Below are 18,975 nucleotides of genomic sequence, written 5' to 3'. Positions count from 1 at the left end.
CCAGTTGTGAAGTTCAAGAAAGTTGTAGATTCCAAATTTTGCAAAGCTTGATACATTAAAAAATATGGGAATCCGCCAACTAATGTCCAGTTGTTGGTTTGATACAAGGAACTTGTTTAACTTGTTAAACTCGTTTATTCAATGGTGCAAATAGTTGGCCAACTCGCTTAGTAACTAGTCAAACAGGAAGGATATTGAGAAACGAGATCTTGTGAAACATTTTTCCCTTATAAAGAGGCTTGCGGTTCACAATCTTCTTTGTTTATTCACAATGTAATTACGTGTTAGTTGTTATCTCCATTTAGGAAGAGCGATTCGACACAGAAATGATTACGCCTGTATGTTACTGCTCGACCATCGCTACCATCAGAACTCAACAATATCAAAATTACCTGGTTGGCTTAACAAGCGTGTGCGGAAGGAAACAGACTTATCCTCAGCTCTTGCTCAACTCCACCAGGTAGAACATTATTCTCTGTCTATTGTATATTAATCATAGAGTATTACTCTCTGTCTATTGTATATTAATCATAGAGTAATACTCTCTGTCTATTGTATATTAATCATAGAGTATTACTCTCTGTCTATTGTATGTTAATCATAGAGTATTACTCTCTGTCTATTGTATATTAATCATAGAGTCTTATTTTCTACCTATTGTATATTAATCATAGAGTATTACTCTCTGTCTATTGTATATTAATCATAGAGTAATACTCTCTGTCTATTGTATATTAATCATAGAGTATTACTCTATGTCTATTGTATATTAGTCATAGAGTAATACTCTCTGTATATTGTATATTAATCATAAAGACTTATTCTCTGTCTATTGTATATTAATCATAGAGTATTACTCTCTGTCTATTGTATATTAATCATAGAGTCTTATTCTCTGTCTATTGTATATTAATCATAGAGTATTACTCTCTGTCTATTGTATATTAATCATAGAGTAATACTCTCTGTCTATTGTATATTAATCATAGAGTATTACTCTCTGTCTATTGTATATTAATCATAGAGTAATACTCTCATTCTATTGTATGTTAATCATAGAGTAATACTCTCATCTCATTCTATTGTATATTAATCATAGAGTAATACTCTCTGTCTATTGTATATTAATCATAGAGTATTACTCTCTGTCTATTGTATATTAATCATAGAGTATTACTCTCTGTCTATTGTATATTAATCATAGAGTAATACTCTCATTCTATTGTATGTTAATCATAGAGTAATACTCTCTGTCTATTTTATGTTAATCATACAGTAACAATCTCTGTCTATTGTATATTAATCATAGAGTATTACTCTCTGTCTATTGTATATTAATCATAGAGTATTACTCTCTGTCTATTGTATATTAATCATAGAGTAATACTCTCATTCTATTGTATATTAATCATAGAGTAATACTCTCTGTCTATTTGTATATTAATCATAGAGTATTACTCTCTGTCTATTATATATTAATCATAGTGTAATACTCTCTGTCTATTATATATTAATCATAGAGTAATACTCTCTGTCTATCATAGAGTAATACTCTCATTATCATTCTATTGTATATTAATCATAGAGTAATACTCTCTGTCTATTGTATATTAATCATAGAGTAATACTCTCTGTCTATTGTATATTAATCATAGAGTATTTCTCTCATTCTATTGTATATTAATCATAGAGTATTACTCTCTGTCTATTGTATATTAATCATAGAGTATTACTCTCTGTCTACTGTATATTAATCATAGAGTAATACTCTCTGTCTATTTGTATATTAATCATAGAGTATTACTCTCTGTCTATTATATATTAATCATAGTGTAATACTCTCTGTCTATTATATATTAATCATAGAGTAATACTCTCTGTCTATTGTATATTAATCATAGAGTATTACTCTCTGTCTATTATATATTAATCATGGAGTAATACTCTCTGTCTATTTGTATATTAATCATAGATAACCGGCAAAAACAAACTTACAACGTTTCTTCATTATATTTCAGTTTTTCACCTCCCATTCCAAACGATCTCTCTAAAGTCTCCAATACGTTGTTGCACTCCACTCACATTGGCTGATGACAAGCGTGGCAAGCGACGACAAGTGACTGATGTCACCTGACAAGGCCACTACTTCGACAAGAACAATTCCAAGCGCCCAAGACTTTATTTTTTATATTTGTTACATGTTACATAACATTTAATTTATGTCTCTATTTCTTGTATCACTATTATATTTGTTCATTTGGCCTCTGGTTTATATACCATTGTAGTGTCAGAATGATACTCATGTTGTGCCAAATTTGGTAGTAGTGTAGAGGTAGTGAACCAGAACTGCTGCCTTTTACAACTGCTGCCTATTACACCGTGTCACGTGAGCTTTTTGTGAATAATCTCGGAAGGTGCTGCAAATTTAATAGATCGTTTTTCCACTTTTCATTTATATTGTTGCAGCAATGCGTGTGTTTTAGATTTATAAAGTTCATTTGAGCTTGTTGCTGTGGTCAGTCTGGATTACATTATATTGTCTATGGAATTTGGAGGAAGTGTTTTGGCCTTTGGCTATAACGAATAGGAAAAACATTATCTCTTAAAGGAATTCACCAAAAGCTTGTGAAGCCTGTCATATGTTGTTAAAGCTGTTCCATTGTCTGAGAGCAGATTCTGGCTTAGTTGTCTGGAATGCCAGACGTACAAACAACAGGTTGGCTTTAATTACTATAAACAGCTGCTGCTGGTGACAGGAATGACATCCAACCTTCAAGTTCTTCCTGCTACTTGGCATTTCAACACATGACACATCTAAAATGCCTGACATGCAGGCGAAAAGGTGGGGTTCAACTTCCAAACAAAGGCTTTGCTCAGTCACAAGACCTGCAGCCTAGAATTGCTGTCTGCAACTGGGCATGTCTCCAGTCATTGAGGTTCCCTTTCAACTGATCTCAGACATGTCCAGCCAAGATCACAGAACTACTGTGTGTACAATAATGGCTCTTTAAAAACAGCACAGTCTCTGCTGTAGTGAGCTAAGCAGACATCAGGCTCAATATTTATGATGAGGGTTGAATAACAATCTTTCGATGATTCCATCTCCTAAGGATTGCTTATGCAATTGCACGTTATTGATTCCTTTATGTTATTCATTGCGAATACAAAAGAGTTGAGTTTTGAATAATTGATTGTCAACACGATTTATGTTCACATTGGTACATTCTTCACTGACCTCTCCAGCTAATAATGTAGATTTTAAAGGCTGTTTCATCGCAGTATCTGGTGGCTCTCTTTTGAATAACATACATTGGTTTATTATAGCGGTATATATTGCGGTTGTGATATATTTTTATATCGCATAATGCACCACATTTTATTAAACACTAACCTGAGAATCCGCCGTAAGAGATGTGTAATAACTATTCATACAATTATTGCAATATGCAGCAAGATGTTTGAATGGTGCAGATGGTATTGTGCCTGGCTGCTCAGCTAAATGTGCAAGTTCAAACCTTGTGCATTGTAATATTTATTCAACATCCAACCGTGACTAAATATGAACATGGCTTTTATTAAGTACATGTATAGTAAAAATTAGATTTTTCCATGGTCATAGGTAGCTTCAGAAGTTTCTTCTCATTGCCACAGCTTGGCAAGTCTTGGATCAAAGGCTATTTCACTTAGGGTTGCACAATGCTTAAGCGAGGCACAATGCTACCAAACGAGGAATGCACAATTTGCACAATGCTACCAAACGAGGAATTTCGTCGAAGCTGAAAGGCACTCCAACCAGCCTTTTTCCATTTCATCCCATTTCCTGGTGACCCGGTTCAAGTAGGACTCCCAATTCTTGCCATTCTTTTCATAATCTCGGACCAAGTGGCATATTTGAAACCCATGAAATGCACTTCTTATACTTTTTCGGTGTTTGTTCAATCAGATATCTACTATCTCGTTTGCACAATCATTAGCGGCAGTCGCAGTTTAAAATATCAAAGTCTCTGAAATTGTTTTGTGTGAAAAATGCTTCATACTATTTACACGAGCAAGATATTTTAGCTCTAACCATTGTCCGTAACTTTTTCACATGATCTTACTGTCGCTATATTCGTGAGACGCGCTGCTAAGCTCGAGTATTGTAAGGCGGAACTTAAGTGTAATGTACATTGTAGTTGTATGTTTCGGAGCGTGAAGAGGGGTCGTTCCACCTCTTTCTAAGTTACTGCCTTCTCACTTTCTAAGTTTGCCGAGGTTTCTGTAAATGAGTTAGAGATGTGATCGACAAACAAAGAAACTTAACTATGCCTTACTGCCAGGGAAAAGGGAAACTTGTGAATAAAATCAATTCAAAATACACTTCTTTTTGTTTATTGTTATTATTACTAGTACCTTGGCAGTCTAGTGTGCTGGGAGAGATCATCAGGGGAGCGGATAAACCACAGGGAATAGGTATATGCGCAAATGCTCAATACAGTTGATAGAGCTCTGGGAAAGGCGGCTCATTGTACTGGGTTTTAATTTCATATGATGCAATATATTTCCTACACTTTCACCATGGCTTCGGATGGATTATGACAGACAGACTGTGTCTTCATAGGTCCTTCATGTAAACGCGTGTTTTCTCTCAGGTATCCTTAAAACATACCATTTTCACCCTCTCTTACTGTGGCTGAATAGTTGTAATTTAACTCCACTATTATCTATGGATCCAAGGCAGTGAGTGGGGAAAAACTAAAGTTGCAATTTTTACTTTGGGAGAATAACTCTCAAGGGCATAAGTTGTTTTCCGATTGAGCATCAGTATACGTATAACAATGTTAGCAGCTGAACAACGTTAGAAACAGTCTCTTTTGGCCCATTCATTTATACGAAGACGATAAGGGAGAATCGACAGTTTGTCAGAGGTCAGAGGTCATAGCCATGTTAATCTACAGTAGATATCTCAAGTACATGCTAGCTGACCTTACTGACTCGGATAACCAAGGCTTCTAGGTGAGGCGCTGTCTTCTTAAGGCCACTTATCCTGTTGCTAGATGTTGAGACGTCTTAAAATCTGTAGAGACTTTTATAATTTGTGTATTTAATAAAAAGTGAAGTATAATAGCAGAAAATTTAAATATTTGTTTGAAGTACTGAAGTGTTGCTGGAGGACTAAAAGGGCATTTTCCTGCAATATGCCTGAACTGTAAGCTATAAGTGAGGGAATGGGCTCAGACCAACATCCCTACCAGGACAAGAGGCGCAGCATATCCTCCTCAGCTTTTCCAAACTTTCTCAGTCCATTTAAAATATGCAAATTAGTTTTGTATTTGCACACAGCTCCACCTCGAGGCTCTTAAAGTGAGTAGTTACGTGTGCACATTTATTATTTCATAGAGATTATTATTTCATAGATAACACTGCTGGATGCTTTTTACAGATGCATTGACCTTCGTGAAAAGTTTTGGAAAGATTTTTTACCAAATATTTAACGCATGACAGACAAGGTAGTGTTTAATGTCTTATGTCACATGACAGCCATAAATAAATACAATCTTACTGATTCTAGTTAGTTTTGAACCAGAATCTGTCTCGAACTGCTGTTTGAAAAGCCATCATTTTGAATTCCAAGATAGTTTTTCCTAATCACGTATGATAAGCTCTATTCCATGACTTTTAAATGACATTTGTACACATTTTACATTATTTTAAGTCCTCGACTGTACAATGAGAGAGTATGTGTATGAGTAACATATAATTGCTCTTAAATGAGGTATTAATAGAAAGTGCTCGATAATCTGTTTTCTACCATATTTGAAGCAAATAACTTTGTAGCTCAACTTATTAATTTAGATTTGTCAATAAAATCAAACCGGGTAAAAATAGCACCAGTGTTTTAGTCAAATAAAAATACAATAATACATTGTTACACTTTGTGAAACATACAGCCAGCTTTTTATAAAGCAAAGTGAGCCAAAGCATACAAGGGTTGAATATCAAATATAGTAAATAACATCCTTTGGAAACCAGGCAGCATCATCGTCAGCATCATCAGGCAGCATCATCAGGCAGCATCATCAGGCAGCATCATCAGGCAGCACCATCATGTTTTATCAGCTTTTCTTGTAAGTGGTTGAAATCTGAACCTTATTTATCATACAAATAATACCAACGTTTTAAATTTTATATTCAAACCTTAATGTCTTCGAAGTTTAAGAAGTTTGAAAACCATCTTTAAGTTACAATAACATTTTTTAAGAAATTTTTTGTGAATAATATTATGCGAATAACATGCAGTTTATGTGGATAACATTCAATTTATGCGGATAACATTCCGTTTATGTGGATAAAATTCAGTTTATGTGGATAAAATTCAGTTTATGTGATAACACGGTGCCATAAATGCAAATTCTTTTGCTTAAGTCATAACATAAACTTAATAAAAAATACTCAATTCATAATCTAATATACAAATGTTTCTAACCATAACTATTCAATAGTTATGGTTAGCAAAACAATGAATATAGACTAGCTCAATCAACACTGTCAGGCAACAGACCTCTTGATCGTGCACTTTGCCTGTGTACCATGACAGTGTCATACTGAGGATTGCTGTACCAAATTAAAAGGACCCACCTTTTAAGAGAAAAAATACTGCTCAATGGTAACCCACCTGATCAGTGTTGAAATTCCATACACTGTTATAGTTTTTCAGAAACATTATTCTACTTTGGTGAAGCTGTACCTATAAGAAATGCTAAGACCTTTGGAAGTCCCGTGCACCATGAGGGATCGTTATGAGAGATCGTCATGAGCGATGTGCATAATGAGCCTGTGATGCAGTAAGGTGACTGAATAATTAGTTGGTAGTGTGCTGGTCAGTAGAATAGAGAGTCGGAGTTCAAGACATGCGTCAAGTAACATTTTTTGCTACCACTTTTACCTTGGCTTCTGACAGATGATGGACACAGCTATTATTATAGTAAATACTGACGTTGCTTATTGTAATAACTCTTCATACAGATTCACGGAAGCATATTTCTGCAGAGAGTCAGCGGGTACACTAACAGGTTTAGAACATGTTGCACTTGCAGCAAGTAAGGCATTTGTAATACAGTGCACCCTGAGGATACTATGTTGATCGTATCCTCAGGGTGCACTGTACACTGTATATATGTATATACATTATATAGTGTACCAGAAAACAGTGTTGCAGTCCGACAACTTAGAGGCAAATTAAAATGTGTAGCTGTATGTGTAAACAGAGATGTTTAAATTGATTAGGAGTCGCTTGGCAATGCTTATTTGGCAATTTCTAACAAAATGTTCATATTTTGAAACCAATAGAAAAAAAGCATGATAGGCGCTTCTCAAACATCACAAGGTATGGATGTTTGAATTATGTAATCACAAGGTACGGACGGATGTTTGAATTATGTAATCACAAGGTATGGATGTTTGAATCATGTAATCACAAGGTATGGATGTTTGAATCATGTAATCACAAGGTATGGATGTTTGAATTATGTAATCACAAGGTATGGATGTTTGAATCATGTAATCACAAGGTATAAATGTTTGAATCATGTAATCACAAGATACGGATGTTTGAATCATGTAATTACAAAGTATGGATGTTTGAATCATGTAATCACAAGGTATGGATGTTTGAATTATGTAATCACAAGGTATGGATGTTTGAATCATGTAATCACAAGGTATAAATGTTTGAATCATGTAATCACAAGATACGGATGTTTGAATCATGTAATCACAAGGTATGGATGTTTGAATTGTGTAATCACAAAGTATGGATGTTTGAATCATGTAATTACAAGGTATGGATGTTTAAATTATGTAATCACAAGATACGGATGTTTGAATCATGTAATCACAAGGTATGGATGTTTAAATCATGTAATTACAAGGTATGGATGTTTGAATCATGTAATTACAAGGTATGGATGTTTAAATCATGTAATCACAAGGTATGGATGTTTGAATCATGTAATCACAAGGTATGGATGTTTGAATCATGTAATTACAAGGTATGGATGTTTAAATCATGTAATTACAAGGTATGGATGTTTGAATTATGTAATCACAAGGTATGAATGTTTGAATCATGTAATTACAAAGTATGGATGTTTGAATCATGTAATCACAAGGTATAAATGTATGAATCATGTAATCACAAGGTATAGATGTTTGAATCATGTAATCACAAAATACGAATGTTTGAATCATGTAATCACAAGGTATGGATGTTTGAATCATGTAACCACACGGTACGGATGTTTGAATTATGTAATCACAAGGTATGGATGTTTGAATCATGTAATTACAAGGTATGGATGTTTAAATCATGTAATTACAAGCTATGGATGTTTGAATTATGTAATCACAAGGTATGGATGTTTGAATCATGTAATCACAAGGTATAAATGTTTGAATCATGTAATCACAAGATATAGATGTTTGAATCATGTAATCACAAGGTATGGATGTTTGAATCATGTAATCACAAGGTATGGATGTTTGAATCATGTAACCACAAGGTACGGATGTTTGAATTATGTAGTCACAAGGTATGGATGTTTGAATCATGTAATTACAAAGTATGGATGTTTAAATCATGTCATCACAAGTTCTATGGCTATCGATAATGAGTAAATGAAGTGCATTTCTTACAACAGATGGTTTATATCACTACTAACTGCATTACCCGTCTACAGGAATAGATTCACGCGCAGCATAAGGTTTATTGAGAGTTGTCTTTCATACTGTAAAACAATTCCAAATATGCAGTTACATCTCCCTCTCTCCATCTCTCCCTCTTTCCCCTCTCTCCCTCTCTCCCCTCTCTCTCCCTCCCTCTTTCTCTCCCTCTCTCTCTCTTTCCCCCTCTCCTCCTCGCTCTCCCTCTCTCTCTCCTTCTCTCCCTCTCTCCCTCTCTCCCCTCTCTCTCCCTCCCTCTTCTCCCTCTCCCTCTCTCTCTCTGCCTTTTTCTCTCCCTCTTTCTTTCCCCCCCTCTCCTCCTCGCTCTCCCTCTCTCTCCCCTTCTCTCCCTCTCCCCCCTCTCTCTCTCCCCCCTCTCCTCCTCGCTCTCCCTCTCTCTCTCTCCCTTTCTCTCCCTCTCTCTTTCTCCCTTAGTTTAACGCAACACATGCGGATAGACAACATTTTTGGTTTTTCTGTCGGGCGTATGAAGAAACAGTTTTCGGCGAGTGCCTACTTTTGAGCAGGCGACGTATAGCTGGTCATGACTGATGCAGGGTGACAGTAAGTCGATAGCAGCTGCTCTCTTTCTTTTCACAATAGCGTATCACAACGCTCGGAGTACTCGTGAAAGTTCTGTAATAGTAAGTTACAGTAGGCCTACTCGTAGCTGGAAAAAAATTAGTAACTCAGCTGCTGAAGGAAATGAACATGACCCACTATCACGAACAGCGGCAAATCCAATGTTATTAAGTAGTGGAGATGTGGCAATTCATATACAATACAACATCGTATAAGAAACACTTACCTTTTTGATGTGGAAATTTAGTAGGTAAGATATGCGTTTTTCCAGTGGCTCCAAGAAACAAACGTTTACGTGACCTTCTCGGTACACGTTGGCAGTAAATATTAATTGCATGTAAATAACTACTTGTTAATTTATTTTATTTAATGAATAGTACATTTGTATAGCTGTATAGACACCTTTGTATAGGCCGCAGAACTCAGGAAAGGTGCTTTTAAACACGGCAGAAAATTTGCCGTTTAAAAAGCGTGCTAACAGGGGATTTCGGTTAATGCGCTCGAGCAGTGAAAGAAAAACACCAGAACCGCCACACCTTTATATAAGCCGCTTGGCTCAAATCGTCAGAGAAAAGTAGCGGCTAATAGTCCATATTACGAAATTACGATATTACGATAATTAGTACTCATATTAATTCGGTTGGCTTCGTTCGACCGGATGGAAAAAGAAAGACCGCTCTATAATTTATTTACCGTTACTACACATATTACCTAATTCAGTTTGCTTCGTACGACCGAAATTCGTATGACGATAAAAGGAAAGACCGCTCATAAGGCGGACAATCAATCAGATAGACAACGATTGCCGTTTATATAGTAGATAGAGAACAGCGTTTTTCTAGTGGTTGCAAGAAACAAATGTTCACATGACCTTTCCGGTACACGTTGGCAGTAAATATTAATTAGATGTAATTTACTACTCATTAATTTATTTAAAGAGTAGTAGATTTTATTTAATTCACTACTAATATTTACTACTAATTTAATTTTACTACTTACTCATATTAATTAAGTTTGCTTCGTACGATCGAATCTGTTACAATCTTGCCACAATCAATACTCATAGAGGATCTATTCTTCAGCCCTGAATCCTTGTATATAGTATATATCAATCAATTTATCTTTGTATAAGCTATCCTGCATTACTTATTTGAAGTCATCCTCTCATGTAAATTTTCTTTAACTTTTACACAAATAATCTCAAACTAAATATGAATTGTTCACTACTATCTTGCATTCAGGATTCTTCTACAGTTTCCGTTTTATTGGATAATATGCCTGCAAATAGAGGCTTTTTGTTATTTTGTTATCAGCAAAATAAAAGATTACTAACTAACTAACGATCGAATCGAAAAAAAAGACCGCACTATAATTTATTTATACTGCTCATATTTGGGAGTTATCGGTCACTCAATATATCGAGAAGACAACTCATACTATTAGCATATCAGTATTTATCGTCCATCCCTACGATGAATAGCAGGTTACGTATTATAATAGAGGCGTGTACTAACCGGAGATTCTCGTTAATGCGCCCTAGCGGTGAAAAGCAAAAAAACAGAATAGACACGCCCTTATATAAAAGTAGCGGCTAATAGTCGGAAAAGTACGGTACTCTATAAAGCAGACAGATAGATAGATAGACAGACGGACAACGATTGCCGTTTATATAGTAGATGAACATATATGTTGTCATATCACTATGAACATATATGTTGTTATAGTACTATGAACATATATGTTGTTATAGCACTATGAACATATATGTTAGTATATCACTATGAACATATATGTTGTTATAGCACTATGTACATATATGTTGTTATAGCACAATAAACATATATGTTGTTATAGCACTATGAACATATATGTTGTTATAGCACTATGAACATATATGTTGTTATAGCACTATGAACATATGCTTTGTTATAGCACTATGAACATATATGTTGTTGTATCACTATGAACATATATGTTGTTATAGCACTATGAACATATATGTTGTTATAACACTATGAACATATGTTTTGTTATAGCACTGTGAACATATATGTTGCTATAGCACAATGAACATATATCTTGTTATAGCACTATGAACATATATGTTGTTATAGCACTATGAACATATATGTTGTTATAGCGCTATGAACATATATCTTGTTATAGCACTATGAACATATATGTTGTTATTGCACTATGAACATATATGTTGTTATATCACAATGAACATATATGTTGCTATAGCACTATGAACATATATGTTGTTATGGTACTATGAACATATATGTTGTTATAACACTATGAACATATGTTTTGTTATAGCACTATGAACATATATGTTGTTGTATCACTATGAACATATATGTTGTTATAGCACTATGAACATATATGTTGTTTTAACACTATGAACATATGTTTTGTTATAGCACTATGAACATATTTGTTTTTATAATGCGATAGGACTGTTTGCTTTTACTGTATTAATTTTAAATGCAGAATATATGACAACTAGCACCCAGGTATATTAGTGTACCGTAAAAGACAATCATGTGTGTCTATACACCGAGAGAAAAACATGATTGTAATTTGATTTAGCCAGGCTTAAGACTTAATAATATGTTGATAATGATCTAAAAATCACTGTTACCCATAAAACATACCCATACTGATTGAATAATGATTTGATAATGATAATCAATGGCAAATTAGTCAAGAGCTGGAGTAAATAGTGAGTCTATCCTACATTCAACTGACAACTCAACCTTCAATCACAACTGATCATTCTTAAATCAGTGAAGCAAAATGAAAAATTCAATCATATGACACTGAAGATTGATTTGATAATGATCACCAATTAATATATATTCCGTGTGCTTTATATATACTATATATAATATAAAGCACACGGAATATATACCTGTACAATTATTTTTAAGTGAAGTGGAAGGTGAATGATATGCAGGTAGGGTGGCAGTTGTTGACTTTTACCGAAAAGGTGAAAAACTCACATTGCAAAATGAGAAAAGGAGGGAGTGTCATTTCTATGGTAACTCGCAAAAGACGGGGCAGTAGTTAAAAAAAATGGGCACTATTGTGTCCTCATCAATGATTGGCTGGAAGCTTAGAACGGTGACAGAGACAAGAGCTAAATGCGAAGTCATTTACTCACTTTTGTCCTCCAAAATAATTAAAAATTTTGTGCACCAACGTGAGCGCTGACATGTGTGTGATATCATGTATCTTTAGTCATGTTGTCTTAAAAGAGCTCTTTTTTGTAAGTTTATTGTGGTAATGAAATGGTGATTCAGTGAAATAAGACATTCGAGTTTACAATCTGTTTGTTATAATGTCACAAGGAGATGAGGCAAGTAAAAGAACTAACGGATGCCTCTCAAAGGGTGGCATTAGTTTTTATATAAAAAAGTAAAACTAAACTATGCATGACATGAGCCAACAAAAAGATGCAAAAAGAAACAGAATTACATTTCAAAACTTATTTTTGTTTCAGGCACACAGGAACAAAAGCAACAGGCAAACATATAGAAATGTGTTTGGTATAAACACGTTCCATCATTAGATGCTGAAAGGTTATGTTAACATGTTTCGTTCTTGTCATCAATATATATATATATATATATATATATATATATATATATATATATATATATATATATATATATATATACTGATGAAGAAGGTTGCAGTTCACTAGAAGAGAAATTCATCAGGTAAAATTAAAATGAACTGAGTTCATTTTAATTTTACCTGATGAATGGTAGTAACCATGAAACTTTAAGTTGTAAAATGTTTTAAAAGTTTTCAGTTCTTAATATAATTTATATATATATATATATATATAAATGTGTGTATATCTCTTGGTGTTTGTCTTTTTGTGAAACCCTGTGTCCAGTGAAAGCGATTGAAATTTAACAATTGAAATTCCGTATTGCAGAAGACTTGACCACGGAGCCCCCAACTCACAAGGAAACCACCTAATCCATTAAGCTCCGTGAGATACATTGGATTCGTTAGGCAGATAGTGATTATTTAGATCAAAATATGTATAGCACTCTGTTTTACGCGCAACGTCATTAAAGCTTGCTCTCATGGCTCTTATTAGTAAGTTTAGCAATATGTATACTAGCTTATTCAAATTAGCTAATGACAATTACATTACCTGCTCCTGCTTACCTGTTGTTTTAATACCCCTGTAATGTCAGGCATTTGGCTAATATATATACATATATATATATATATATATATATATATGTATATATATATATATTTATATATATATATATATTTATATATATATATTTATATATAGGCCTATTAGTCGAATACCTGGCGTTGCCCGGGTAATAAAAAAGTCTTTTGGCCGAAAATTTAATTTCTTTAATATTTACAGCATTTCCTATTTTAACTTTTAAACTTCATATCATGGGAAAATTGTATTTTTGTGCAGCTCAAATGAATTAAGAGAGAACAAAACAGCTTTAAAGGTTTTCAAACTTTTTCAAACACTTTTAAATTGTTTATGATGAAAGAAGTGCTTTGTTGAAATAAATCAGGAAAGAAAATATAACTGTAGAGGTGTTTAAATGTAAATTTGGAATTATTAGCAAGTAATGTATAATCATAGTCTGTTTTGCTACGATTACAATAAAAAATTATTTGATATACAATTATATGACTTTGGTTTGTTTCAGTGCTGACATCATCAGGCGAAAATATTGTATAGAGGGATATAGAAACCCATAGTAGTTATTAAATGCAAACACAGCCTAGTGAAAATCATCATCATTAAAAAGTAGTAACAAAACAATATGTTAACCTTAGTAACTATAGCTATCTGCAATACCTTCATGTAACAATACAATCAATTACATGCAGAGTTAATACCTTCGAGACAGGCGTGCAACATAAACACTGAATCTACTGTAACTTAAATGATTTTAGCTTACTAAACACATACTTGAAGAAAGTTTTATTATGTAAACTTCAAACTTTTAATTCAGTTTTATCAATCATTTGTTTTCGAATCCGTTTTTATCATAGCGGATAAACTGATATAGTGGCAAAATAGCATATCGACATTTTTGTTATTTTTGTTGAAATCAGTACAACAATTACCAATTTTAATTTCGAGAGAAGTTATTGTTGATATTATATGGCGGACAACCAAGTCGTCATAGTATGGCGAGGATGAAAAGCATCATATAAACAGGTAAAAGTATTTTATAGCGGAGACATTGTAACTTGTGGGTGAAATGTATCATTTAATACGCCATTTAATGTGTGCAATCAATAAAAGGCTATATGGTATTTATGATAAAGACTGTGTAGCTTAGTGGTTAAATGCGTGACTAGAAACTTGCATTCTCTGTGAGTTCAAATCCAGCCCAAAGTGAGCTTTTCATTCCATGATTTTAATAACTATAGCTGTACAGACAAACATGGAGATTTATGTCTATAGATATATAAATATATATACATATAGTTTAAAAAAACTTTAAATTGTCGAATTGAGTATATTAAAATTGGACAATTGGGCATAGAGCTCATCCAAGCTGTGTATGTGACATAGCACCATGTGCAACATAATGTTGTAGCTGCCACGAAGTATGTTTCGTAAAAAAATGTTTATATTTATATATACACATCGCACATCAGCATCAGACTTTATACTCTAAAAATATGATTGTTCTGCGTTCCAAAGTTACTCGTATGTAAATAAAACTAAAGCTGAGTAGAATTGATGTGTGTTGAAACTACATAGTTGATTTTGGGAGTGGAAGGATAGTGGCATGTTGAGGTAATGGTTCGGTAGGGCTTGGTTATTGATGGCCCTAGAGATATACTCATCTCACAAAGGCTTTAGAATGTCTCACATTTCTCCTTTATCATCAACACGTCATCCAGCATGATGGTGTCTGGTTGGTCGGCTCTCGCATACCTTGCACTTCATTGGCTAGTTTTGGGTGCGTTTTATGTTTTCTTTTTAAACAAAGATTTCTTTAGACAACATCGAATGCATAACTTCTTCACAATACAGTAAAGAAATAAATTAAAAGTTACACTTACAAAAACTAAAATTAATAATTGAATTAAAATAAACACTTAATTGAAATATTTTGCAAATATTTCAAGTGAGATACACACCCATGCTTGGCCTGGGTAGCTGAACAGATAGTGTGTCTATTTGCTGTCATTTCACTCTTTATCCTAAATATTCATTGCTGGAAAAATATATTATTACTTTCAAACCGTGGCTGGTTCTAACAGTTTTGGAGACATAAAGGAAAAGTAAAATCTCTTACAAATTTGTAAACTGGTTGATTTGCTGAAGAAAACACTGCATTCTGCATGAGCTGCTGGTATCAAGCCAAATGTTGCCTGAAAACACTGCATTCTGCATGAGCTATTGGTATCAAGCCAAATGCTGCCTGAAAACGCTGCATTCTGCATGAGCTGCTGGTATCAAGCCAAATGCTGCCTGAAAACACTGCATTCTGCATGAGCTGTTGGTATCAAGCCAAATGCTGCCTGAAAACACTGCATTCTGCATGAGCTGTTGGTATCAAGCCAAACGCTGCCTGAAAACACTGCATTCTGCATGAGCTGCTGGTATCAAGCCAAATGCTGCCTGAAAACACTGCATTCTGCATGAGCTGCTGGTATCAAGCCAAATGCTGCCTAAAAACACTACATTCTGCATGAGCTGCTGGTATCAAGCCAAATGCTGCCTGAAAATACTGCATTCTGCATGAGCTGCTGGTATTAAGCCAAATGCTGCCTGAAAACCTTAATTCATTTCAAAAAGAATAATTATAAATTTCTTAAATTTTTGTCGTACGAGGACATTGCTAAAGACAAAGAGATGCCTTAAATAACTAAAATAGTTGCAGCGCTGAGAAGTTGTTGGTGAAAAATTGCAAGGCAGCAGAGCTGTAAGAAGTCATCAACAACTCATCGTAAAGGGAAAAGAATGTGTCTACTTTACTCCCTGCTTGGTTTTCTCCTCACTTCTCAATTCACAGGTAGGTTTGTATATTTGGTTTTTTGTGCTATCCAATAAAATACAGTAATATAAATAATAAAGTGAAATTAATAAAACAATAATAATATAAAATTCTAGATATACACTTTGTTATCTTTAATGAAATATAATAATCAAAGTAATAATATTTAAAGTAAAATACTAGCATATTATATATTATATATATTATATATATTATACTGCATATTCTGTAGGCTCAGGGCTGATATTGAGTGATCGAGTATGTAAACAAGAATTAGTTTTTTATTATTATTATATAAGCTTATTTTTGTATTGTTATTTATGATAATATAATATATACATTATTATAACATACATATTATATATCATATACATGGACATGTATGTTATTGTTGTTATATGTATTATTATAACATATATTAAAACCATATTACTCTATTTGTTGTTATTATTACTATTATTCCATTAAACTCTAGTAAAACTTAGCAGGAAACATAAGGGGATATTAAACTAAGTAAAATGTTTAGTAACTTTATATAAATTCATGCCGATATACAAACCAATCTAATGTAACACTTTTACAGTAAATGATTAAAAGCCAACAGAATCTGATTGTGTTCAGCAGCAAATCTAAAAGCCATAAAATAACATAAAATACAGCGCGTTTTAGCAAAGTGAGTTATATAATATATCTACATAAGCTATGAGTATCATACTGCTATAGCATCATAATTCAAACTGCAAATATATTTATTATATATTTGTAGTTTGAATTATACTGAACTATACTTAATAACAGTGCAATCAATGAAGGAGTGGAAAAAAATTCAAATATTTTATATTTATTAGACCGATATTAGACTAGCCGGTTTGATCTGCAAGTCTATCCACAGGATCTAACTAGAAAGAGGCTTGTCTAGATTTATCAGTTTTATCTTATGTGTTTACTCGGAAGGTCTTGATAAGAAGAATATAGCTCTGCCTCCTATAAGTCTTTTACAATTACTGTTTGCATGAAAATGTGGTCCAGGCTTTGGGCTATCGGAATCCAGGCTTTGGGCGATCGGAATCCAGTCTTTGGTCTCTCGGAATCCTGGCTTTGGTCTATCGGAACCCCGGCTTTGGTCTATCACAACAAAAGGCTTTGGTCTATTGAACCCCAGCTTTGGTCTATCGGAACCCAGGCTTTGGTCTATCGGAATCCTGGCTTTGGTCTATCGGAACCCCGGCTTGGTCTATCAGAACCCAGGCTTTGGTCTATCGCAACCCAGGCTTTGGTCTATCACAACAAAATGCTTTGGTCTATTGGAACCCCGGCTTGGTCTATCGGAGCCCAGGCTTTGGTCTATCGGAATCCAGGTTTTGGACTATCGGAACTCAGGCTTTGGTCTATCGCAACCCAGGCTTTGGTCTATCGCAACCAAGGCTTTGGTCTGTTAGAACCCAGGCTTTGGTCTATTGGAACCCAGGCTTTGGTCTATCGGAGTCCAGGCTTTGGTCTATTGGAACCCAGGCTTTGGTCTATCGGAACCCCGGCTTGGTCTATCGGAGCCCAGGCTTTGGTCTATCGGAATCCAGGCTTTGGTCTGTTAGAACCCAGGCTTTGGTCTATTGCAGTGGTTCCCAAACTTTTTTTTGCGTTTACCACTTTGCAAAATTTTCAAATACAAATTCCCCCCTTGGAAAAAGTGAAGTGTGAACCTATAGGCCTACTATATATTGTATTCACTGAAAGGGCTACACAGGTACATATATGTAGGTCAGCAGCATATATACATATACTTATTTGTTAAATAACTGAGAGTAGCATATATAGTAATAAATCACGTCAACATTATTGTTATTCTGGTACACTCAACGGGTGTGGGGTGAGATTATGAGTTTTAACGAGACCGCTCCTGCTGATGCCTCTGAGCAAGTTTTCACAAATCAGGCTTTGTTTTTATAATGCACATTTCAAGTCGCTCTCAAGGTCAAGTCGATTTCGTTTCTCATTTTCAAGGTGCAGCATTGATGAAAATCCTACTATGCGTAGGATTTTCATCAATGCTGAAGGATTTTTACGTGCAGCTAAATGGCATCAGAATCATTATTGCCTTTTTACTTTTTAGCAACGAGTCGAGAAATTTTTCTCGCTGAGAGCCAAAACTGGTCAATAGACATCTGAGATCATCTTTCAGTGCAGAAATGTTAACCAACTCAACAAACTCCTATTGTAGCTCCTCTAGAATTTCTTCAACAGTGCGTTGAAATGGATTTCGTGTGATGTTGAGCATCTTCTTTTTTTTCTGAAGGTAGCTCAGGGAAGTAGCATCCAAATTCTGTTATGAGATCGAACAGGTGTTCAGTAATGGTTGCCACTAGACTACCAAGAGCAGGTTTTGCGTTCCAATAATTCAGTGAGTGGGGGAAAGGATACCGTGTTCCCAGTGCAGGTTCGTGTATGCCACAGTACCAGCTATGCTTTGAAAGCATCAATGCTGTTATGAAAGGCAAAGAAATGATGATTGCTCCCTTGTAACTTCAAGTTCAACTTGTTTAGCTAAGCAAATGTATCAACCAGGTATGCAGTCTCAAATACATAGTTATCAGCTTTCATGGCTGCTAAAAGTTCATGCTGGCCTTTACTTTCAAGAAATTTCATAACCTCGGACATATGTAGCTCAAAGAGC

General features: G+C 34.5%; 1 protein-coding gene across 4 annotated transcripts in view; it reads left to right on the top strand.

The window, feature by feature from the left end:
- LOC137402017 (ATP-dependent DNA helicase DDX11-like) overlaps positions 1-2,511 on the top strand; it is a 136,425-nt gene extending 133,914 nt beyond the window's left edge. For all 4 annotated transcript variants that reach the window (XM_068088485.1, XM_068088484.1, XM_068088486.1 and 1 more), the window contains 2 exons: positions 306-460; positions 2,019-2,511. In XM_068088485.1, the coding sequence (XP_067944586.1) occupies positions 306-460; positions 2,019-2,051 (188 nt within the window). In that variant the 3' untranslated portion in view covers positions 2,052-2,511. The remainder of the gene's footprint in view (positions 1-305; positions 461-2,018) is intronic.
- Positions 2,512-18,975: the final 16,464 nt, after the last annotated feature.

The sequence above is a fragment of the Watersipora subatra genome, chromosome 8, assembly GCF_963576615.1.
Source record: "Watersipora subatra chromosome 8, tzWatSuba1.1, whole genome shotgun sequence".
Classification (NCBI taxonomy): domain Eukaryota; kingdom Metazoa; phylum Bryozoa; class Gymnolaemata; order Cheilostomatida; family Watersiporidae; genus Watersipora; species Watersipora subatra.
Note: the sequence above shows the minus strand (reverse complement) of the source record. Positions and strands in the feature narration are given on the sequence as shown.